The following is a 25144-nucleotide window of genomic DNA, read 5'->3' on the forward strand; positions in this document are numbered from 1 at the left end:
CTCACCCTGAGGACAAACACTGTCTCACTGACTATTAGGACACACACTGTCTCACTGACTCTGAGGACACACTTTCTCACTGACACTGAGGACACACACTGTCTTACTGACACTGAGGACACACACTGTCTCACTGACTCTGAGGACACACAGTCACTACGTTTACATGATGGCAGAAACCCGATTTCGGCCGAAATCGGGTTTCTCTATCCATGGGGGGTTAACTGCTCTATCTCAGGGTACATGGCACTGAGAAATCCGACTCTTGTCCGAAAGCATTTCATACCCCGCTACGATAGGTGGCGCTGTTTTCATTACAGCTAGTGGTGATCCTGCCATTTCCGCTTGACCTCGTCACCACTAGCAACACAAAAACAACAACAGCCTTCAACTCAGCATGCGAGAAAGATGACGAACGGAGAGCAAGGTGAAGCTACGTCCCTCTACATGATGTTGTGCATGTTTACTCTAGTGGTACTGCGAATGCGAACGGCGCATTTGATTAGAATGGTAATGGCGAGTGCCGGCCGGCACCGGGCAGCGACATTTTATCTACGTGTCGACTTCCGGGTCACGACCAGGGAGGGAGGGGGGGGGCAGGATCTCAAGCATGCGCAAAGACGTCTTCTCCAGTTGTTGTCTAGCTTCCAGAGTTACATGCGCGCGTTGTCCGATATACATCCAAATCCGATATACTTATCACAAGAAATCTAGATTTGTGGAGTTACATGACATGGATCTTCGATTGAAACCGGACAACGCCAGAAATCGGGTTTCAATCGGACACATGTAACCGCAGTGACTGTCTCTGTGGACACACACTGTCTCACTGTCTCTGAGGACACACACATGGACATGTCTCCAGGAAGCTGACTGAGGTCATCTGGTGTTTTGGGGACAGGATGAGTCTGGAGACATTGAGATGTTCTGGGTGAGTTAGAGATCAACTGAACCAACCAGACGTTGATTTGAACTTCACTTATCCGTCCCTTTAAGGAGAGTGTGCACCACACAACAGTGGAGAGTCACTGTGGTCAGTGGGCGGAGCTTTGATACTGGTTGATCTCCAACTTAACCTGGAGCAGGTTAGCCGTTCATCAGAAGTTACCATGGTGATTTACCTCGTTAAGAAGTGGACGAGCTTCGTAGGACTGAAAAAACCTGAAGTTAACCTGATAACCACAAATCCTGCTTGGTATCACAGACCCTGGATCTGTGATACTGACTGTGTTTAGTAAAATACTGTAAGCAGCGTGGACTGACTCCAACCATCTACTGACCTCAGAGTCTCCAGTCGACAGGTTGGACTCTGCTGTAGATCAAGCAGCTCCTTCACTGCTGAGTCCTGCAGGTAGTTTCCACTCAGATACAGTTGTCTCAGATGAGAGGGGTTTGACCTCAGAGCTGAAGCCAGAGAAGAACAGCTGATCTCTGTCAGACTGCAGTCCTCCAACCTGGATAAAGAAATATGAATATTAGAATGTGTCCTCCTGTTGTTGTGGATCGTCATCATGTCAACACAGACTCTCAACATGCTGCTGACCTCAGTCCAGTCTGTGACCTGAAGATAAATATCAGATCAGACATGTTGGACCATTGTTTCATTCATCAGCTTCTTCTCTGTGTGTTGGTCACTGAGCAGGTTTGTGTAATTAAACACTGTTTAAAGTAGGGACGGCTCCTGATGTCACTTCCTGTTTGTTTCTATACTTATCAACTGTCCAACGTGTTTCAATAAGAATGTGTCTTATTTTGAAAACCTGAGGAGGAGGAGTGCTCGGCCTCAGTCCACATGTTATTTACTGACACTTTCTTAGTGATCAGGAGCAGGTGAGTGCAGGTGAATGGAGTTGATGAGGTGGACGTGACTGACAGGCTGGGTGAGGGACAGATGACTGAGGGACAGTGAGCAGAGCAGAACTGAGACAAGTTAAATAAATAATGACCCAATAAGAAAAAGTCTGAAAAGTGAACAAGGATTTAAGGACCTCAGAGTCTCCAGTCGACAGTTTGGACTCTCCAGTCCAGAACACAGCAGCTTCACTCCTGAATCCTGCAGCTCGTTGTGACTCAGATCCAGTTCTCTCAGATGTGAGGGGTCTGACTTCAGAGCTGAGGCCACGACTTCACAGTGAGTCTCTGAGAGGAAATAACCACCGAGTCTGTAATTAAATAAAATATCTGTTAGAATAAAATCAGGAAACACAAGATTCATACAAAACGTGAGCATGTGACCCTCACCCTGGTAAATCCCCTCTTTGCCTCCTGATCATGTTAAAAACTCCTCAAGAGAATCCTTTCAGATTTGGTTTAAGCGTTCATTCAGACTGACTGATTCAGGTGGCCAAAGGTCAAAGGTCAAGGGTCACGCAACATGTTCATTCAGACTAAGAGAGGAACTCATTAGATTCAGGTGGTCAAAGGTCAAAGGTCACACAACATGATCATGGCCTCCTGAAGTCTCAAGTCTGTCTTTATGGGATTTCTTCACATTTTGACTCAAAGATAAGCTGATTAGATTTCAGCGGTCAAAGGTCACAGTGACATCATATCATTGTGAATTCTACATGTCAGGACCCTGGAGGGACGGACACTGCACTGGTTGGTGGCGGCCTACAAACGCAGGGTGGGAACACTGACACACACACACACACTTCACTGATTGAACATGTTATTGATCATGTCTGGACTCACCGAGCCTTCCTGCAATTCCTCACAGCTGGGATCAGTCTCCGTCGACCCTGTTCTGATGTGTTGAACTTCGCCAGGTCCAACTCATCCAGAACCTCCTCTGACATCTGCAGCATGTAGGCCAGAGCTGAGCAGTGGATCTCAGAGAGTTTCTCCTCAGATTTGTACTTTGACGTCAGGAACTGTTTCATCTGCTGATGAACTGAGTGGTCGTTCATCTCAATCAGACAGTGGAAGATGTTGATGCTTCTGTCAGGAGAAATGTCATCACTCTTCATCTCCTTCAGGTTGTTGATGACTCTCTGGATGATCTCTGGATTGTTCTCTGTCCGACCCAGCAGGCCACCTAAGACTCTCTGGTTGGACTCCAGACTGAGGCCGTGAAGGAAGCGAACAAACAGGTCCAGATGACCATTTGTACTGGTGAGGGATTTCTTCATGGTTTTCTTCAGGAGGTCATCCAGGGAGAAGGTGTCTGTGTTCTCATATGTTCCCACGAAGTTGTTGAGTTCTTCTGTGTTCCTCGTGGTGTAACAGTGGAACATGTAGACTGCAGCCAGAAACTCCTGAACGCTCAGATGCACAAAGCAGTAGACTGATTTCTGGAAGATCACACACTCTCTTCTGAAGATCTCAGTACAAACTCCTGAGTACACCGAGGCCTCTGTGACATTAAGACCACACCGCTCCAGGTCTTCTTGGTAGACCATGATGTTTCCTTCCCTCAGATGTTTAAGCGCCAGCCTCCCCAGCTTCAGAAGAACGTCCCTGTCAGCCTCCGTCAGCTGCTGTGGAGTCGTCTCATGTCCCTCACCGTATTTGATGTTCTTCCTCTTTGTCTGAACCAGCAGGAAGTGTGAGTACAGGTCAGTCAGGGTCTTGGGCAGCTCTCCTCTCTGGTCTGTGGTCAACATGTGCTCCAGAACTGTAGCACTGATCCAGCAGAAGACTGGGATTTGACACATGATGTGGAGGCTCCTGGACGTCTTGATGTGTGAGATGATTCTGCTGCACAGCTCTTCATCACTGAATCTCCTCCTGAAGTACTCCTCCTTCTGGGCGTCAGTGAAGCCTCGTACTTCTGTGAATCTGTCGACACATGCAGGAGGGATCTGATTGGCCGCCGCAGGTCTGGAGGTTATCCAGACGAGAGCCGAGGGAAGCAGATTCCCCCGGATGAGGTTTGTCAGCAGCACGTTGACTGATGACCTCTGTGTGACCTCAGACACAAGCTCCCTGTGGTTGAAGTCCAGAGAAGGTCTGCTTTCATCCAGGCCGTCAAAGATGAACAAAGGTTTACAGACAGCGAGCGTCTCTGCCGTGAGCTTCTGTAACGCTGGATGGAAAACACGGAGCAGCGTGAGGAGACTGTGCTGCTGGTCCTTCACCAGGTTCAGCTCCCTGAACGAAAGCACAGTCAGCAGACCCACATCCTGGTTCTCTAAACCCTCGGCCCAGTCCAGAGTGAACTTCTGCACCAAGAAGGTTTTTCCAACGCAAGCGACGCCGTTGGTCAGGACGACTCTGATGCTGCTCTGCTGGTCAGTGGAAGCTTTAAAGATGTCGTGACACCTGATGGGAGTGTCGTGGAGGATCTTCTTCTTGGAAGCCGTCTCAAGCTGCCTCACCTCATGTTGAGTATTAACCTCTTCACTCTGTCCCTCTGTGATGTAGAGCTCAGTGTAGATCCTGTTGAGGAGGGTACTGCTTCCTGTTTCATCACTTCCTTCAGTCACATGTTCACATCTCGTCCTCAGACTGAGCTTATGTTCATCTACAACCTCCTGCAGACCACGATCTGCTGAAAGACAAGAAACAATGTCAGAGACAGAGAATCTGAGAATCTGCTGATTGTTTTCATCAGATACAGAAAAACTACAGAAAATAAAAGCTTTTTAACTTTGTGCTTTTCTAACGATGTTAAATGTTGATGCTGTATAAAGGAACAAAATAAAACCACATGTGCTGTTGTCAGAAGTGAAGACATCAGCAGACACATGTACAGTGCTGCTCTGACCGGCTGTCTGAGCTCCAGCTCCTGTTCTGGATCTTTGTCCACACTGGGGACAGGAGGAGTCTCCTGAAGAACCAGACTGGTCCCAGTATGAGGTGATGCACTGTCTGCAGAACCAGTGTCCACAGCTGGTGGAGACTGGATCCTTCAGGACGTCCTGACACAAAGCACAGCAGGACGACTGCGCCTCCTCAGAAACATGACTCCTCTTCCTCTCCCTGTGAAGACATTTCCTTATAAGTCACATGTCACAGTCACAGGTTGTCATTACTTCTGTCAAGGAGGTTTTGTTTTCACCCAGTGTGTTTGTGTGTTGGTTGGTTCGTTAGTGGGATTATAAAAATCGATAGATTACCAGTAAACTTGGTGGAAGGGTGTGGTCTGTGAACCAGATCGGGGGGGGGGTTCCTCTTTCACAGACATGTTCAGAGGACTGATGTTTACTAGTGTGTGGAATTTAGTGCAGATCCAAATCAAAATGAGTCTCTATTGGATTTCAAAGTGGTTTCATAAGGAGCGTGTTGGTTCTTGGTGGAGGTCTGAGCTCTTTGAGGGATTCTGAGAGATTAGTCACCAACTTCAATGAAGCTGTGTCCTAATGCAGGGGCCACACTAGAGGAAACTAGATCCTCTTCAGAGCAGGTCCCAGTAGAAACAGTCTCTTACTCTGTGGGTGAAGGTCCAGGTTCATTACTGAAGTTTAGAGGTTGTTCTTTGGACCAGTCACTCTTAAGAGACACACAGCTGGACCCTGGAGACTCTGCTCTCAGTCTCTGGTCCTGACCTCTGCAAACACAAACATGGTTTTATTCAGAACACTTAATTCACTGGTTCATTCTCTGAGGATTCAGTTTACGGGTTTGTAGCAGGTCTCTTACTTTGTGTGTGAGGGTCCAGGTTCTTTACTGAAGACGGGAGAATTTCCTATGGACATGTCACCCTTCAGAGACAGACAGCTGGACCCTGGAGACTCTGGTCTCAGTCTGTGGTCCTGACATCTGCAAACACAAATAGGTTTTTATTCAGAACACTTCATTCACTGGTTAATTCTCTGAGGATTCAGTTTCGAGTTTGTAGCACGTCTCTTACTCTGTGTGTGAGGGTCCAGGTTCATTACTGAAGTTTAGAGGATGTTCTTTGGACCAGTCACTCTTAAGAGACACACAGCTGGACCCTGGAGACTCTGCTCTCAGTCTCTGGTCCTGACCTCTGCAAACACAAACATGGTTTTATTCAGAACACTTCATTCACTAGTTCATTCTCTGAGGATTCAGTTTACGGGTTTGTAGCAGGTCTCTTACTTTGTGTGTGAGGGTCCAGGTTCTTTACTGAAGACTGGAGGATTTCCTTTGGACCAGTCACTCTTCAGAGACAGACAGCTGGACCCTGGAGACTCTGGTCTCAGTCTGTGGTCCTGACATCTGCAAACACAAACAGGTTTTTATTCAGAACACTTCATTCACTGGTTAATTCTCTGAGGATTCAGTTTGCAGGTTCACATGTTTGTAGCAGGTCTCTTACTCTGTGTGTGAGGGTCCAGGTTCATTACTGAAGACTGGAGGATTTCCTTTGGACCAGTCACTCTTCAGAGACAGACAGCTGAACCCTGGAGACTCTGCTCTCAGTCTGTGGTCCTGACATCTGCAAACACAAACATGTCTTTATTCAGAACAAATCATTCACTGGTTCATTCTCTGAGGATTCAGTTTGCAGGTTCACATGTTTGTAGCAGGTCTCTTACTTTGTGTGTGAGGGTCCAGGTTCATTACTGAAGTTTAGAGGATGTTCTTTGGACCAGTCACTCTTAAGAGACACACAGCTGGACCCTGGAGACTCTGCTCTCAGTCTCTGGTCCTGACCTCTGCAAACACAAACATGGTTTTATTCAGAACACTTCATTCACTAGTTCATTCTCTGAGGATTCAGTTTACGGGTTTGTAGCAGGTCTCTTACTTTGTGTGTGAGGGTCCAGGTTCTTTACTGAAGACTGGAGGATTTCCTTTGGACCAGTCACTCTTCAGAGACAGACAGCTGGACCCTGGAGACTCTGGTCTCAGTCTGTGGTCCTGACATCTGCAAACACAAACAGGTTTTTATTCAGAACACATCATTCACTGGTTCATTCTCTGAGGATTCAGTTTACGGGTTCAAGGGTTTGTAGCAGGTCTCTTACTCTGTGTGTGAGGGTCCAGGTTCATTACTGACGAAAGGAGGAGGTTCTTTGGACTGGTCACTCTTCAGAGACAGACAGCTGGACCCTGGAGACTCTGCTCTCAGTCTCTGGTCCTGACCTCTGCAAACACAAACATGGTTTTATTCAGAACACTTCATTCACTAGTTCATTCTCTGAGGATTCAGTTTACGGGTTTGTAGCAGGTCTCTTACTTTGTGTGTGAGGGTCCAGGTTCTTTACTGAAGACTGGAGGATTTCCTTTGGACCAGTCACTCTTCAGAGACAGACAGCTGGACCCTGGAGACTCTGGTCTCAGTCTGTGGTCCTGACATCTGCAAACACAAACAGGTTTTTATTCAGAACACATCATTCACTGGTTCATTCTCTGAGGATTCAGTTTACGGGTTCAAGGGTTTGTAGCAGGTCTCTTACTCTGTGTGTGAGGGTCCAGGTTCATTACTGACGAAAGGAGGAGGTTCTTTGGACTGGTCACTCTTCAGAGACAGACAGCTGGACCCTGGAGACTCTGCTCTCAGTCTCTGGTCCTGACCTCTGCAAACACAAACATGTTTTTATCCAGCACACATCATTCACTGGTTCATTCTCTGAGGATTCAGTTTGGAGGTTCACATGTTTGTAGCAGGTCTCTTACTTTGTGTGTGAGGGTCCAGGTTCATTACTGAAGACTGGAGGATTTCCTTTGGACGCTTTACTCTTCAGAGACACACAGCTGGATCCTGGAGCCTCTGCTCTCAGTCTGTGGTCCTGACATCTACAATCACAAACAGGTTTTTATTCAGAACACATCATTCACTGGTTCATTCTCTGAGGATTCAGTTTCGAGTTTGTAGCAGATCTCTTACTCTGTGTGTGAGGGTCCAGGTTCATTACTGAAGACTGGAGGATTTCCTTTGGACCAGTCACTCTTCAGAGACAGACAGCTGGACCCTGGATACTCTGCTCTCAGGCTGTCGTCCTGACCTCTGCATTTTAATTAAGTACATAGAAATTAAATTAATATAATTTATATCTCAAAGAATGCAGGAGTTGTGCTGTTGTACAAGAACAATAATAAAGTGACATTTCATGTTATATTGGTTTATGTAATTTGTAAATCCACCAATAAACCTGCATAGCCAAAAACAAACATTGAATAAAAAAGTACTTTTGCAACTCGAGCATTTCCTGATCTACACAAGGAAACTCAACATCTAGTATCATGTTAAAGTCATAAAGGCTTGAAATGAATTACAGAACTTGGATGCAAGTTTCAATCAATCACTCGATTATTCAGCCAGTTGCAGCATTTTAATTACAGTTCTTTGCATTTGTGTTCTTAATAGTACAGTTCATGGTTAAACTGTAAAATATCAAGTCTCTGTTACATTTCTTTGCCGTAAGGGTTTGATAACGACATCTTAGGAATCATTGTCAAATCTTTTTCATAAATTTATTAGCCTTTATATTGGTATCAGATTTTCTTTCACTTTAATATCGATATTGTTTTTGAACGAACTCTCAGAAACTGATGCTTTAGGATGAGTCTGCTGATGCAGCTGAGATGAAGCTGTTAGAGCAATGTGACAATAATAAAGTAGTTTACAGCATCTCCATGACAACAGGGTTATTCTTTGGAGCAGAATATTGTAATTATCACTAAAGAATATACAGTAAACTTACAGTGAATGTTCCATCTCTGTAGGGTCTGATTGTGGAATGTACCTTTTGAGTCTGTTCTTCTCTCCCTGAGTTCAAAAGAAATATGCATTAGAAGAAACAACACATAATAATTGAACGGCAGAATTATTGTAAATATTAATGTTTACCTTTAGTCTTATACAGTAGTATAATAATGCTGCTCCAGCTCCGAATGCTACAAACACAACGAGGACTCCGACCACAATTCCTGCAACTGAACCTGGAGAACCTGTAATTCAGAGAGTAGAACTGTAGCATCAACAAAGTGCAGTGATGTGTCTTCAGTGTAAAGTGTAGTGTGTGTGTGTGTGTGTGTGTGTGTGTGTGTGTGTGTGTGTCCTGGTTCCTGTTCTCCTGACAACATGTGGACATGATGCTCCTGATGAGCTGGAGGACGGAGCCCTGGGGGATCTGCTCCACCAGGAGGAACCAGGACTCACTGCACCAGCCTCAGGTCTGACAGTCGCTCTGAGGATTTCATCATCACTTCTCGTCTCATGGGATCTTACCTTCCTCTATCGTCACGTAGCGGTTGATGAAGTGCGTCTCCTCTTCACTACTGAGTTCACAGGTGAACGTTCCCTGGTGATCTGAAGATAAGTGGTGCAGCGTGAGGCTGCCTGACGCTGACACATCCTCCACCTGCTGCCTCCACTGCTCTGAGACCCTGGGGGGGCCGTCCACCCCGGTCTGGTCCACAATGATCTGACTGTGGTTGAACTTCCACACCCGGTGTGTCGGGGGTTTGGTGTTTGGAGCAGTGCAGTGGATTGTTGTTGTTGTTTCACTCGGTGACACATGGACGGGAGCTGAAAAGAAAAGGGATCAAATAATATCATCGTTGTCAGAATGTGGTTTCAGGCTCTGATGAGACTTTCTGAACATCTTCTATCATCAGATGTGAGTTATCTGTAGGAGCAGATATGAATATGCAGCAGCAGGTGAAACAAGCAAAGGTTCAGTTCCATAGAGCAGATCCAACGTACTGGGTTGATACCACACCGAGCTCCTCCAGCCACTGCGAGTGCTGATGCTGCAGATCAGAACAGTGTCTCTGTCTGACAGTGTCACTGTGCTGCTGATCTCATAGAGCTGCTGCTCCGTCTCCTTCACTGTGGTATGGATCTGAAGGGTATCGTTGGACGGAGGCCTGGTGGACCAGGTGAGCTGCGGCTCGGGGTAGATCCCCTCTGAGCGGCAGGTGAAGCTGTCCTCCACCTGCTCAATGTCCACGTGATGCACCGGAGCTGCAAGACAACAGAGATTCAGTTTGAGGGAAGATGTTTCCCACGTGGTGATGTGGGAGGAAAGACTCTTTGCTCTGTTGCTTCTGTGGAGCATCTCCTTTCACCTGAGATCATTCAAAACCAATAAAAACTGTTAGAAATAAAACAGTCATCTTTCCAGAGACTTTGTTTTCTCTTCTTTACTGAATAAGAAAAGTTAGTTTCCAACTTCGCTCGTCCAGAACCTGGAGTTTGCTTCAGGAAGCTCAGTTGAATGATAACATGACTCTTTTACTGTTGAAGCTTCTACAGGAAATCATCTGTCACTTCTTAGATTGTTTCCTGATGTTACTCATTGAACTGAGAGTTGTTGTATTGAGCTCACACAGTAATAAAAAGCATGGTTTTATGATAGTGATCAGTATTTATACAGCACCTGGACTTCGGCCTTTTGACCCGTGTTCAACACAGATCACTTTGGATTCTATGTGCGCCCTGTAGGTGGCGCTCTTCCTGTTCAGCAGTGCTCATGCTGGTTTTACCTTAGAGGTCTATACTGCGAAAGACGTATTTATACAAAACAATACTTTATACCTGTTAACACCAGACAAGTGAACATTCAAATGAGATTCCGTTGCATCTGGCTCATAAATCAGCAGACAGAGATAAACATGGCTCAGGTAAATCTGATCATATCACACATGAGGAAAGTGTGAGTGTTGTTCACATTTTCCATCGAGGTGGATTCATGAGCACTGAAAACTGTGCACGTGAATTTAGAAGAAGTCGTGTGATGAACACCAGAGAAAATCACAACTTTCTCTGAAGTTGTCACAAGGTTTTATAAAGTGTTTTATTTTATTTTGCAGGAGACCGACTATTGCTCACTACTTGATTTCACCAGTGGGGGGCGCCCCAGGTATTTCTCACACAACAGAGTGTCTGTCTTCCTGCTGCAGTTCTGCCTCCTCATGTCTGGAGCTCTTCATTCATTTGACATATTGTGATGATTATTCAACATGTCGCATGTCAGTGTTGCCAGAATGCAGATCCAGAAGTTGTATCTGATCTGAGTTCTGTGTCATGTCATCTAGTGAAATACTCTAGATCAGGGGTTTTCAACTGGTTTTGTCCCAGGGACCATTCCGACTAGAAAGTAATCCGCGGCCCACTGATGTGCCTACGTGCGTGTGTGTGTGCGTGCGTGTGTTCATGTGGATAGAAGGAAGTTTTAACATTTGGTTTTGCATGTTGGTTTTATTTAAAAACCTCAAACAAATCTAGAGAAAATCTGTGTAAAAAAACAACAAGACGGTTGATTTTCAGTGCTTAAGAATTGAAAACAATGCAGTTTGTAGTTGTACTGCATCTCTGTGTCTATTCATTCTGTCGGAAAAACTGCTACTACTGGATAGACCAAAGTCTTAAAGCTCTCCTAAGAAATTGTTTCTCAACCAGTGAACGTGGTAAAGTTGACTGTTATTGCAATCAATTGTTTTGGCTATTATGCCAATTTATTTTTCTCAATACAAAGTATTTGTTTTTCGCTCTTTTGTTTTATTTAATATCTTCATTATAAATTCTGCCCTTTTGGTCGTCTTTTTGGGAAAACAAAAATTCCCATCATACAAACAACATCTACAAGACCTCCTGAGAGTTTTTCTACCTAGTTCAAACGCTCTTCTACATCTACCTTTAACACGCATGGACAGGGGAAAACTACTGGCAGTTTCTAGCCCCAAGCCGGTTTCAAGGTTCCCCTCATCACCTTTATATTATTTTAAACATTTTTTCTTAGTTTGGATATTTTTCACGATATTCAAGAGTAATCTGGAAATGTGTTGAAATATCAAATCGAATTTCGCGGACCCCCTGCAATGCCGTCGCGGACCACCAGGGGGCCGCGGACCCCCGGTTGAAAACCCCTGCTCTAGATGACACTGCTGAGAGTAAACAGCCAGAATGTGCAGCTACGCTCATGAAGCATCTGGTCATATGACCACTAAACAGCAAGTGCATCTCCAGACTCATCTGTTTTATAATTATATCAGAGACAAATATCATTTCTAGTATTTGTGTTGTGTTTTCACTGTGAGTTTCTTTACCTTCAGCTCTCAGGTTGATAATTGACTCCTTGTTGCCTCCAGTGATGGTGCTGGTGATGCACTTGTATCGGCCCTGGTCCTGAAGCTGCAGCCCCGTCACCCTGATGGAGGCGTTTCCTCTGGAGATCTGATCTGTGAACAGCGATGTCCGGCCTCTGAAGCGCTCGCTCTGGAGATCAAGCTGGTCTCTGGCTCTGTAGTAGGAGTGGACATAAGTGTCTCCTGGTTTCACCTGCATCCAGTAAATGACTGGGTCTCTACCAGGCTGGAAACTGCAGGGTAAGATGCAGCTCTCCTCTAAAACACAGGAGACCTCAACATCTGTGAGACACCGGGTAAAAAAACAACCAGTTCAGGATCAACTGTGGTGAATAGAAGCTTTTTTTTAAAGAGCAATTAGAGCATTTGCTCACAGACAGATTGTGAATGTAAATATCCTGATGGAACTGTCTGTCTGTTTGGCTGTTGACAGTTAACATACAGTAGTTTCATCTGAGCTGCTTTCACAGAAACAACCTCCTGCCACACGAGGAATTCAAATGTGTAACGTACATTTACTGTCAAACCAAAAATATGAACTAAAAGAGGCTCAGATTCACACCAAGGTGGAAAAGTTGTGTGTTGATCACAGAAATGTTCATTTAGAAAATTGACCTTGAGATTCAGCAAAATCTGAACATTCTTTGTGATGAGAAGAATTTAGGATCTGGAAATTTAGATGTAAAGAAACATGGACTCACACTGGCCACTGTTGGGATTTTAAATTTTAGGTTGTCTGTTGTGAGACTGTGAATTCGTGGCATACAATACACTGTACTTTAACTTGTTCTCAAACTTAACTTTTTATATTAAAGCATATCTCCCTTAGCTTCATTCAACATCACACATAGTTCAAGCAGCCAGACAGTGACATTGTTTTGGTTTAGTTGTTTCGAATGTTTACACAAACAGAACATACAGCCGATAGAGGAGGAACACAATATTCTTCACTCCAATGAACAACAACACTGACCCACAAAGCATCAGCTGTGTCAAGGCTGGTCAGGAAGTGAACATTTAGCTTAGCAACCATCAGAGGAGGAGAGAAACGGAGCTGCTTGTCACTTCCTGATTCCAGAGCCAAGAGGATGGACTACGCCTACCATCAAGAAAGAACAGAGTCTTGACTCCCCTTCATTATGGACCAATCAAATTATACCTTCTTTTATAAAATATTACAACCGGCTTCTGTTAGATGCGACTCGTGACTGCCCGGTGCCGCTAGAGGGCCGGGTGTGTGCTTTGGGTGCCCATTGTTTTGCTGTAACTTTTCATACCTTTTCATTGCTTCTTAATAAATACTTGAATTAGACCAGACCGGCTCTTCTCATATTTAGGATAAACGAACACGCAACGACACCACATAGAGACACATGTGTTTCTACACACACACACTTCAATGTATCTGCATCAGGTCAAGTTCATGATTCAAAAGCACAACTCAGTTCAGTTCTGTTGATGCTCAAGTTTCAGTGAAGAATAATAGAACTCAACATCTGGTGTGAACTGTTTCACCTCCAGCTCAGTGAGAACATGTTTCTCTATGTTGTTATAAACCTTCACAATCATTTCTCATGTTTCCTGCTTCGTCTGATGGAAACCAACATGCCTGTACAAAGTACTACGTTCAAACAGAAGCTGTGATTTCTGAGTAAGATCAGACTTCACATACCTGCTGTGGTGAGAGTCCAGATGTTGAGGATCAACACAACTAGAGACTTGAACGCAGACATCTTTCTTTCATTCTGTGAGAACTGACATCCTGCATCTATTCCATCTGTGAGAACTGGAAGTGGATAACTGGAAGGAGAGACGGTGAAAACATGCAGAGAAACTGAGGTTCAGAGTCTGAACTACAATATCTACATTGTAAATCAAACTGTCCTATGATATAAAGTTCCACTGTAAACATTGTGAAACATTAACCAACTGAAGGGTCAGTGTAAGGTTCAGGTTGTAAAATTGCAATAAACTCCTCCTTCTTTCCTGAGCGAGAACAGAAGTGACTAACGTTAGCAGAAGGACTCGAAGTCTGATAACAGGTGTTATAAGATTCAGTGGCTTTGGTTTTTTAAATATTTATAATTCTAATTCAAACTTCAGACTGTATGTTCTTAACATTTGAAAGTTCACTGCTCTTTGTTAGGGTTATTATTATCATGCTATCCTCTTATTGTATCACTGGTATGAAGTGGTTTCAGAATGATGACAAAAAAATATCATTCATCACAATCTTCTGGGACAACACATCGTCACAGGCCTCCCTTAAAGTGGCAGTGTGTAGAATCTAGTGACATCTAGTGGTGAAGTGTCGTGTTGCAGCTGAACACCTCTCACTCACCCTCCTCTTCCAAACATGACAGAACCTGTGGTAACTTCAGTTTTCATAAGAGCTCAAAGGGTTTAGTTTGTCCAGTCTGGACTCCTACAAGAAACATTGCTGCCTCCATATCTTCTGTGTATAGTTAGTTAGTTAGATATAAAGTTAAAATAACAGAGTGACACCTAACAAACAATAATATGATAGTTTCAAACATGTTCAATATTACAGAATCCTTTAGAATAAATGGAAAACATGAGACCCCACATTAACACCTTCTCCCAAAAGAAACTCACAAATGTTCAAAGTTTAAACTACATTTAACAGTAAAGATTATGAAGCTGATGCTTGAAAATGATCAGTGACAAAGACAAACAGTAGAAACTGTCTCAGGTCAGCTCGTGCTGGAGGAGTGAGAAACACACAGGAAGTGTGGTGATGTTTGTGTGCACACACACACAGAGAGAGGTCTGCTGAACATCACACGTCTCACGTTCACACTGTGATGAACCGATGGACGGTCACAGGGAACCACAGAGAAGTGAAGTTAGGACCAGATAGAATATAAGTAAAAGGTTTATAGTTTCCTTTCTTTAATAAAAACTACAATCCGTTAACACACATAATGTGACATCTGCAGAACATCATCCAAACACAATCTAATAACTTAGACTATGTTTCATTATTATCATTATTCTCATGACGCATGTAAGAGGACTCTTTACTCGCTGTGAGCTTCTTCTGTCTTTGTGAATTTGATCTTTGCAGAACAAGAGGTTGTGTCCGTGAGACTGTTTAAGGTCAAAGAAGTGAAAGAGGTTAAAGTGGTTTGTCTCTGAATTGAAAAACCAAAAGAAATAACTGAAGCTGCAGCCTGAACAACTGTCGATGGATGTTGATGTTGACTGTGGTGGAAAATAAGCAGCTGAGGAACAAACTGAACAACAGACTTTTTATTTTGCTGCATTGAGGAATTTCTTTAATGCGACAATATAGGGGCGAGGAGTCACCCGGATTAATATCTTCATACAATAATTTTTAATTTAAAGTTTTAAAAAACTTGAAATTATTCAAGTTTGTTTAAACTGTGTAATTTTGAAGCCAAAGACAATTTCCCTCAATATGCACAATATATAACAGTATTTGAACTTTTTTTACACAGCTTCATTTAACATCATTACAAAGTGATTGTGTTGTTGTGTGGATCTGTGTGTTGTGTTGTGTTGTGTGTACCAACCAGCTCTGCTCCCAGTAGAACTACATGCACCAACATTATATAGACTAAACTTTAACACTTTAACTCTTAACAGAATTCACTGTGCTGAAGTCATCTGTCTGTGCAATATCAATGGTTCATGTGCAATCCATTCACTGTACATATTTACACTTGATGTATTAGTTTAATTGCAATGATAGTTTCAACAGAATAACAGAATATTAAACTCATATTTTAATTGAATTTGTGTGGTTTAAAGAAACATTTAAACTCAGCAGACCTCTATGATTTTATTTTTGTTCTGCATATATTATTATAATGCTTACACGCTTGAAAGTCACAGTTTATAAGCAGCATATAATCAATTAAAATATGATTGTAAGCAGATATCAGTGTTTTCGTGTAGATTCCTGCACTGTTATCTAAATTATAACTGGGGACAAATCCTGTAGAATAATGTGCCGTTAAAATTCTCATTGAATGTTTATATAATGTTTTCAGTTTGTACAGTTTAGTTATAGAAGAGAGGTCGGATCACAGACAGTGAATAAAGACAGACAGCTGCCAAAAAGTCAATAACATTTGATTTGTATCGCCAATATTCACAGATCTAAATTTGTCTCATAGAACTTAACAAGGTGAGACATCTCTGTTCTTAACCCTCAAGAGTAAAAATACATAAAACTAAAGTATAAACCTCAGAGAGCCACATGTGAGGATCGGTCCCAGGACTGAGAACATCAGAAATATAAGAATATTTACAACATTGGTTGGAAGAAACCTCGTAGTTAATGAACATCTTGTGAAACAGCTGCAAATTTGATCAGATTTTTCTTCTTGTGTGTTTGAATTTAAAAAGTTTTGTTTGGTGGATGAATGAAATCAACTGATAAATAATAAATAATAAATGTATTGATCAGATGTAGAGTTTCATCACCAGCTCAGTCTTTTCTCCATCAGTACAAAGTATTTCCCATAAATCGGATCCTTTGGACGACGTGTTGTTCACACTTTGTGTTTGGTCACCGTGACAACAGCCTGGTGCACAGCTCCATGAAGAGATGATGGTCTCACTCTGCTGCACAGGAAGTGACCTCAGAGCTTCAACATCTGCTGGACAGATGTTAGAGCAGCGTGTTCATGAACATGGCGTCACAGTCACATGTTACACTGACACACGCGTGTTGAGGATCATCACAAAGTCACATGATGACCTCTCCACACAGTGAGAACTGGAGCCTGTCAGGAACTGACTCTGTCAAACATTTCTGATCCTGAAGTCACAAAGAACTGAGACGGGCTTGAACAGGAAGTGACATCATCATGTTGAGACAAGTGTCTCCACAAAATAACACAAACTGTTCAACACAACAGGCCCAACATGTCCCCTGTCTTCAGGACATCATCTCTCAGACACTTTCTGTCCCTTGTCTCTGCTGGGAACCTCCCATCATCACTTATTTCCCAGCATGCAGCTGTTCCCAGAGGCTGCTACAGTCTCCCCCTGGTGGTTGTTCTGAGGTGGTGCTCGAGAACACGCAACAAGAATCTTCATCTACGTTTGTATAAAACGTCCTCGGCTCAGTTTTCTATTAAATCTGGTAAAATGTTTATGAAACTGTTTCCTCAGAGACTTAAAGATGCTCTGCTCTTCATCGACTCTTCTTCATACTGTAAATGTCTCATTCACTTTTCTTCTGCTTGTTTTCATTATGTCAAACTGGTGATTTTGTTCTTTTACCTGCACCAAGGACGAGATGTTTCCACCAGTTTGTTTGAAGAGGAAAGAAACGCTGAGTCATGATTCCAGTGAAGTCGGTGGAAGGATGTTTTTTTTTTTTTAGAACTTTATTGAAGAGAAACACAAACATTCCTTGACAACATCACAAATTATATATGACAGACTGATTACTGAAAAATAATAAAGAAATAAGTGGACAGTTAAGACATTCCATCGTACCACAGGATTCAGTTATATGCAATAGGTAGCCACCTCCTCACAGAAACACCAGACCTTAATTGTAATTGAGCAGTTAAAGCCTCCATTCCATACACCTCCCTCAGCTTCTGGTTCCACTGTGCCACGGTAGGTGGCTGTGGATTCAACCATTTTATTGTCACCATTTTCCTAGCAGTCATCAAGAGTATATGTAACACGTGCTCTTGGTCTCTTGTGTACATGCCTTCAGGAGTTAGATCGAAAAGAAACTGACTTGGGGTGAATAGTATATTAATTCCCAAAACTTTATCTATCTCGCTCTTTATGGTGGAAGGATGTTTATTGAGCATTAAAGCAGAGACAAGTAGAAACAGAACTCTTCTCTCTGAGATGTTTTTCTTCTCGTTACATCTGGTTTGTCACAGAGGAAATGATCCATGTGTTTGACTCATAGACTGAATATAAAGGCTTTGACTGGGATGTGCTGCTGTTATACTGCAGCGCCACCTTTGGGTCAAAAGTAGAAAAGCCACCACCGCTCAGCACCTGATGCAGAAATGAAAACGTTCCATTTTTAAGTCCAGAGTTTTGATCTTTTGTGTCACTGACAAAACTCTGATTTTGAACTCAAAGTGATTTGATTGTGTTGAACTTTGTGTTGAACTAAATCAATTTGTGACGTGAATCCAGGAACTTTAAGATCATAAACAAACAGAATGTGGTTCTACACACATGGAGACAGACTGAGGGACAAAGGTGGAACAGAATAAAGGAAACTTAAACACATATATGTGACTCTTTATAGAGGGGTTATATATTCTGCTTGTGTTGTGTCATTTCAATAAAAAACATTCTTCATGTTAATAAACACAATCGGTGTGGAGGGCCATCTAGTGGTGAAGTTACATATTACAACAGCCTCCTCTGGAGCTCTGTCTCCACTCTGCCTCCCAGCAACAAGGCCCAGTAAGAGCCGCTCTACACACAAGCTGCTGCTGCTTCAGCCTCTGGATCCTCAGGACACAGCTCAGCCTCCGTCCACACACACTGTCCTCTTCACACTCAGATCCACTAAGACATGTTCTCCCACCTGTTGAGAGAAGAAGACATCAGTGTCACAGAGACTCACTTCATCAGCTGTGAGTCAGTGATGCAGCTCATCCAGTAGAAAGAGCAGCAGGGACTTCAGTCCTGTTCAGAGGTGGAGCAGCTTCCTCTCTGCTTCATGTTCACGTGTTGGAATGAACACGCTAAGAGCTCAGTGTGTGTCCTCTGCATGTCAAAGTGCAGAGTGGACACCTGAGAGGTGGATTTACTGCTGTTACAGGTGAAGACATGTTTCACTGTGTGTTGATGAACATCTGCTTCTGCCAAACTGGGACCAGATGAGACTGATGGACCTCAGCAGAGGTTCTGCTCTGTAGAAAGAGATCCTGGTTACCATGGTGATGAGGAGAGGCTTCAGTCCCACTGATCTCAGAGCTGTGACAAAGATCCACCTGATCAGTTCTTCACTGATGAAGTGAGAGGACAAACTGTCTCAGATCAGATGAAGACGTCTCTGTCCCTCGTGTGAGGCTGTCAGCTGTGGTCCAGCTTCACTTCCTGTTCACATGAAAACAACAACAACTGTCGTCTTCACGTCAACTCAATCACATGATCCCAAGCAGCTTGTGGCTCGTCTGATTGGCCGACTGTTGTCTCTCTGTGTCTCTGTCCAATCCTGACGTCTGTCCTCATTGTCCTCTCACAGCTTCACTGAGGAAACACTGAGGCCTGAACTACGAAGACACTTCAACATGTCCAGGAGATCTTTCTGAGATCAGCTCAACTGAACCTGACAGACACAGTCAGGCTAAGAGGTCACATGACGCTGGTTATCAACTCGTTAAGTTAACTCAGGTTTTCCTCATCGAGATCTGAGCGTGCACATAAAAGGGGCGGGGTCTACTGTGTATGACCAATCACAGACATGGACACTTTGACTGACAGCAGAGCCTCATATTTCACAACCAGGATCAAACTGTTCATAATAAAAATCAGAGGAGAACAAACACATGATCCAGAATAAAAGAAACTCAGTCACAGCTGCTAAATGCAGGAAGAACAGCTGGTAAAACATCTGGGATCGTGTCAATGTGTAAGGTACAGCGCCCCCTGGTGGCATTTGGTATAAATATATTACGTGACCACGACATAATAACGTGTGAACGAGATAAATAACTCGAGGCCACAAAATCTGAATCTGTTGTTTACTAACAAGACGAGTGGAAGAGAAGAAGACACACAACTGTCTCTGAGGACACAAACTTTATCAGAGGACACACACTGTCTCACTGTCTTTGAGAACACACACTGACTCTGAGGGCACACACTTTATCAGAGGACACACACTGTCTCACTGACTCTTGAGGACACAAACTTTCTCACTGACTCTGAGGACACACACTTTATCAGAGGACACACACTGTCTCACTGACTCTTACGACACACACTATCTCTGAGGAGTGAGGACACACACTGTCTCACTGTCTCTGAGGACACACACTGTCTCTGAGGACACACACTGTCTCACTGACTCTGACGACACAAACTTTCTGACTGACTCTGAGGACACACACTTTATCAGAGGACACACACTGTCTCACTGACTCTGAGGACACACACTGTCTCACTGACTCTGAGGACACACACTGTCTCACTGACTCTGAGGACAAAAACTGTCTCACTGACCCTGAGGACAAACACTGTCTCATTGTCTCTGCGGAAAAACACTGTCTCATTGTCTCTAAGGACACACACTGTCTCACTGTCTCTGAGGACACACACATGGACCTGTCTTCAGGAAGCTGAATGAGGTCATCTGGTGTTTTGGTGACAGGATGAGTCTGGAGACATTGAGATGTTCTGGGTGAGTTAGAGATCAACTGACCAACCAGACGTTGATTTAAACTTCCCTTATCCGTCCCTTTAAGGAGAGTGTGCACCACACAACAGTGTAGAGTCACTGTGGTCAGTGGGCGGAGCTTCTATACGGGTTGATCTCCATCTTAACCTGGAGCAGGTTAGCCGTTCATCAGAAGTTACCATGGTGATTTACCTCGTTAAGAAGTGGACGAGCTTCGTAGGACTGAAAAAACTAAACCTGAAGTTAACCTGATAACCACAAATCCTGCTTGGTAGCACAGACCCTGGATCTGTGATACTGACTGTGTTTAGTAAAATACTGATGAAAGCAGCGTGGACTGACTCCACCCATCTACTGACCTCAGAGTCTCCAGTCCACAGGTTGGACTCTGCTGTAGATCAAGCAGCTCCTTCACTCCTGAGTCCTGCAGCTTGTTGTTACTCAGATCCAGTTCTCTCAGATGAGAGGGGTTTGACCTCAGAGATGAAGCCAGAGAAGAACAGCTGATCTCTGACAGACTGCAGTGATACAACCTGGATAAAGAATAAAACTTAACTGTAAATTAAACTGAGTTCATATGTGAAAATAACAGACACATATTCATGTCAGCACAGACTCATAACATGGACGATAAATATGAAATCAGACATGTTGGACTAAAAACGAGTCCTGATTCAGTACAAATAGATTATTTGGACCCGGTCTCTGTCCTGCAGAACAGTTTAGGAAATCCAGAACTTAACTTAGTGTTTGAACAAGTAGATGAATATTTAAAATGTCACAGATCAATTAATGAATGGATTCAAGTTATGTATGCAGTGGAATTATGTTAAATTAGGATTAAGTAAAATAAATTGTGAATAAATGCTGTATTATAGATATGAGATCTACAAAAGTCAGACAGTGAACTGACCGCAGAGTCTCCAGACGACAGGTTGGACTCTGTAGAAAACCACACAGCTCCTTCACTCCTGAGTCCTCCAGGACGTTGATACTCAGATCCAGTTCTCTCAGATGAGAGGGGTTTGACCTCAGAGCTGAAGCCAGAGAAGAACAACTGATCTCTGTCAGTCTGCAGTACTTCAACCTGGATAAAGAAATATGAATATTAGAATGTGTCCTCCTGTTGTTGTGGATCGTCATCATGTCAACACAGACTCTCAACATGCTGCTGACCTCAGTCCAGTCTGTGACCTGAAGATAAATATCAGATCAGACATGTTGGACCATTGTTTCATTCATCAGCTTCTTCTCTGTGTGTTGGTCACTGAGCAGGTTTGTGTAATTAAACACTGTTTAAAGTAGGGACGGCTCCTGATGTCACTTCCTGTTTGTTTCTATACTTATCAACTGTCCAACGTGTTTCAATAAGAATGTGTCTTATTTTGAAAACCTGAGGAGGACAAGTGCTCGGCATCAGTCCACATGTTATTTCCTGACACTTTCTCAGTGATCAGGAGCAGGTGAGTGCAGGTGAATGGAGTTGATGAGGTGGACGTGACTGACAGGCTGGGTGAGGGACAGATGACTGAGGGACAGTGAGCAGAGCAGAACTGAGACAAGTTAAATAAATAATGACCCAATAAGAAAGAAAGTCTGAAAAGTGAAGAAGGATTTAAGGACCTCAGAGTCTCCAGTCGACAGTTTGGACTCTCCAGTCCAGAACACAGCAGCTTCACTCCTGAATCCTGCAGCTTGTTGTCAGTCAGATTCAGTTCTCTCAGATGTGAGGGGTTTGACTTCAGAGCTGAGGCCACGACTTCACAGTGAGTCTCTGAGAGTTCACAACCACCGAGTCTGTAATTAAAGAAAATATCTGTTAGAATAAAATCAGAAAACACAACATTCATACAAGTGGTGATCATGTGACCCTCACCCTGGTAAATCCCCTCTTCGTTAAAAACTCCTCAAGAGAATCCTTTCAGATTTGGTTCAAGCGTTCATTCAGACTGACAGAGGAACTCATTGGATTCAGGTGCTCAAAGGTCAAAGGTCATGGTTAAACAACATGTTCATGGCCTCTGTAAGTATCAAGTCTGTCTTTATGGGATTTCTTCACATTTTGAATCAAAGATGAACTGATTAGATTTCAGTGGTCAGGGTCAAAGGTTACAGTGACCTCAAATTATTGTGAATTTAACATGTCAGGGACCTGGAGAGACGGACACTGCACTGGTTGGTGGTGGAGGACAAACGCAGGCTGGGAAATCACACACACTCACACACACTCACACACTCACACACTCACACACTCACACACTCACACACTCACACTCACACTCACACTCACGCTCACGCTCACGCTCACACTCACACACACACACACACACACACACACACACACACACACACACACACACACAATATAAGAATAGTAGCCAGTAGTCTTCCTCAGTATTTTCCTGACTCATGAGGAGACATGTTATTGATCATGTCTGGACTCACCGAGCCTTCCTGCAGTTCCTCACAGCTGGGATCAGTCTCTGTCGACCTTGGACTGATGTGTTGAACTCCTCCAGGTCCAACTCATCCAGAACCTCTGACATCTGCAGCATGTAGGCCAGAGCTGAGCAGTGGATCTCAGAGAGTTCCTCCTTTGATTTGTTCTCTGACGTCAGGAACTGTTTCATCTTCTGATGAACTGAGTGGTCGTTCATCTCAGTCAGACAGTGGAAGATGTTGATGCTTCTGTCAGGAGAAATGTCATCACTCTTCATCTCCTTCAGGTTGTTGATGACTCTCTGGATGATCTCTGCATTGTTCTCTGTCCGACCCAGCAGGTCTCCTAAGACTCTATGGTTGGACTCCAGACTGAGGCCGTGAAGGAAGCGAACAAACAGGTCCAGATGACCATTCCTACTGGTGAGGGATTTCTTCATGGTTCTCTTCAGGAGGTCATCCAGGGAGAAGGTACTGTCTGTGTCCCAATATGTTCCCAAGAAGTTGTTGAGTTCTTCTGTGTTCCTCTCGGTGTAACAGTGTAACATGTAGACTGCAGCCAGAAACTCCTGAATGCTTCGATGAACAAAGCAGTAGACTGATTTCTGGAAGATCACACACTCTCTTCTGAAGATCTCAGTACAAACTCCTGAGTACACCGAGGCCTCTGTGACATAAAGACCACACCGCTCCAGGTCTTCTTGGTAGAACATGATGTTTCCTTCCTCCAGATGTTTAAGTGCCAGCCTCCCCAGCTTCAGGAGAACGTCCCTGTCAGCCTCCGTCAGCTGCTGTGGAGTCGTCTCATGTCCCTCACCGTACTTGTTGTTCTTCCTCTTTGTCTGAACCAGCAGGAAGTGTGAGTACAGGTCAGTCAGGGTCTTGGGCAGCTCTCCTCTCTGGTCTGTGGTCAACATGTGCTCCAGAACTGTAGCACTGATCCAGCAGAAGACTGGGATTTGACACATGATGTGGAGGCTCCTGGACGTCTTGATGTGTGAGATGATTCTGCTGCACAGCTCTTCATCACTGAATCTCCTCCTGAAGTACTCCTCCTTCTGGGCGTCAGTGAAGCCTCGTACTTCTGTGACCCTGTCAACACATGCAGGAGGGATCTGATTGGCCGCCGCAGGTCTGGAGGTTATCCAGACGAGAGCCGAGGGAAGCAGATTCCCCCGGATGAGGTTTGTCAGCAGCACGTTGACTGATGACCTCTGTGTGACCTCAGACACAAGCTCCCTGTGGTTGAAGTCCAGAGAAGGTCTGCTTTCATCCAGGCCGTCAAAGATGAACAAAGGTTTACAGACAGTGAGCGTCTCTGCCGTGAGCTTCTGTAACGCTGGATGGAAAACACGGAGCAGCGTGAGGAGACTGTGCTGCTGGTCCTTCACCAGGTTCAGCTCCCTGAACGAAAGCACAGTCAGCAGACCCACATCCTGGTTCTCTAAACCCTCTGCCCAGTCCAGAGTGAACTTCTGCACCGAGAAGGTTTTTCCAACGCCAGCGACGCCGTTGGTCAGGACGACTCTGATGCGTCTCTGCTGGTCAGTGGAGGCTTTAAAGATGTCGTGGCACTTGATGGGAGTGTCGTGGAGGATCTTCATCTTGGAAGCCATCTCAAGCTGCCTCACCTCATGTTGAGTATTAACCTGTTCCTCTGTGATGTAGAGCTCAGTGTAGATCCTGTTGAGGAGGGTTCTACTTCCTGTTTCATCACTTCCTTCAGTCACATGTTCACATCTCGCCCTCAGACTGAGCTTATGTTCATCTAAAACCTCCTGCAGACCACGATCTGCTGAAAGACAAGAAACAATGTCAGAGACAGAGAATCTGAGAATCTGCTGATTGTTTTCATCAGATACAGAAAAACTACAGAAAATAAAAGCTTTTAACTTTGTGCTTTTCTAACGATGTTAAATGTTGATGCTGTTTGAAGGAACAAAATAAAACCACATGTGCTGTTGTCAGAAGTGAAGACATCAGCAGACACATGTACAGTGCTGCTCTGACCGGCTGTCTGACCTCCAGCTCCTGTTCTGGATCTTTGTCCACACTGGGGACAGGAGGAGTCTCCTGAAGAACCAGACTGGTCCCAGTATGAGGTGATGCACTGTCTGCAGAACCAGTGTCCACAGCTGGTGGAGACTGGATCCTTCAGGACGTCCTGACACGAAGCACAGCAGGACGACTGCTCCTCCTCAGAAACATGACTCCTCTTCCTCTCCCTGTGAAGACATGACCTGATCACTCACATGTCACAGTCCCACGTTGTCATTACTTCTCTCAAGGAGGTTGTTTTCACCCAGTATGTTTGTGTGTTGGTTGGTTCGTTAGTGGGATTATAAAAAACAACAGATTACCAGTGAACTTGGTGGA

General features: G+C 44.1%; 1 protein-coding gene across 1 annotated transcript; it reads right to left on the minus strand.

Annotated features, from left to right (window-relative positions):
• Positions 1–8930: 8930 nt before the first annotated feature.
• LOC133027222 (programmed cell death 1 ligand 1-like) lies at positions 8931–18531 on the minus strand. Its single transcript, XM_061094255.1, has 5 exons — positions 18512–18531; positions 13619–13746; positions 11908–12228; positions 9563–9823; positions 8931–9385 (listed from the first exon to the last, which is right to left on the minus strand). Exons 1-5 carry the CDS (start codon positions 18529–18531, stop codon positions 9072–9074), a joined length of 1044 nt encoding a protein of 347 aa, XP_060950238.1. The 3' UTR covers positions 8931–9071.
• Between the last annotated feature and the right edge of the window lie 6613 nt (positions 18532–25144).

This window comes from Limanda limanda, chromosome 20 (assembly GCF_963576545.1).
Source record: "Limanda limanda chromosome 20, fLimLim1.1, whole genome shotgun sequence".
Lineage (NCBI taxonomy): Eukaryota > Metazoa > Chordata > Actinopteri > Pleuronectiformes > Pleuronectidae > Limanda > Limanda limanda.

Excerpts from the sequence above, each read along its gene's own strand:
- LOC133027222 (XM_061094255.1), bottom strand. The coding sequence starts at position 18,531 with ATGTCTTCTTCTCTCAACAG. Across the intron at positions 13,747-18,511 it reads ATGTCTTCTTCTCTCAACAG|TTATCCACTTCCAGTTCTCA; the intron begins GTGGGAGAACAT and ends CTCTCCTTCCAG. Across the intron at positions 12,229-13,618 it reads CTGGACTCTCACCACAGCAG|ATGTTGAGGTCTCCTGTGTT; the intron begins GTATGTGAAGTC and ends GGTGTCTCACAG.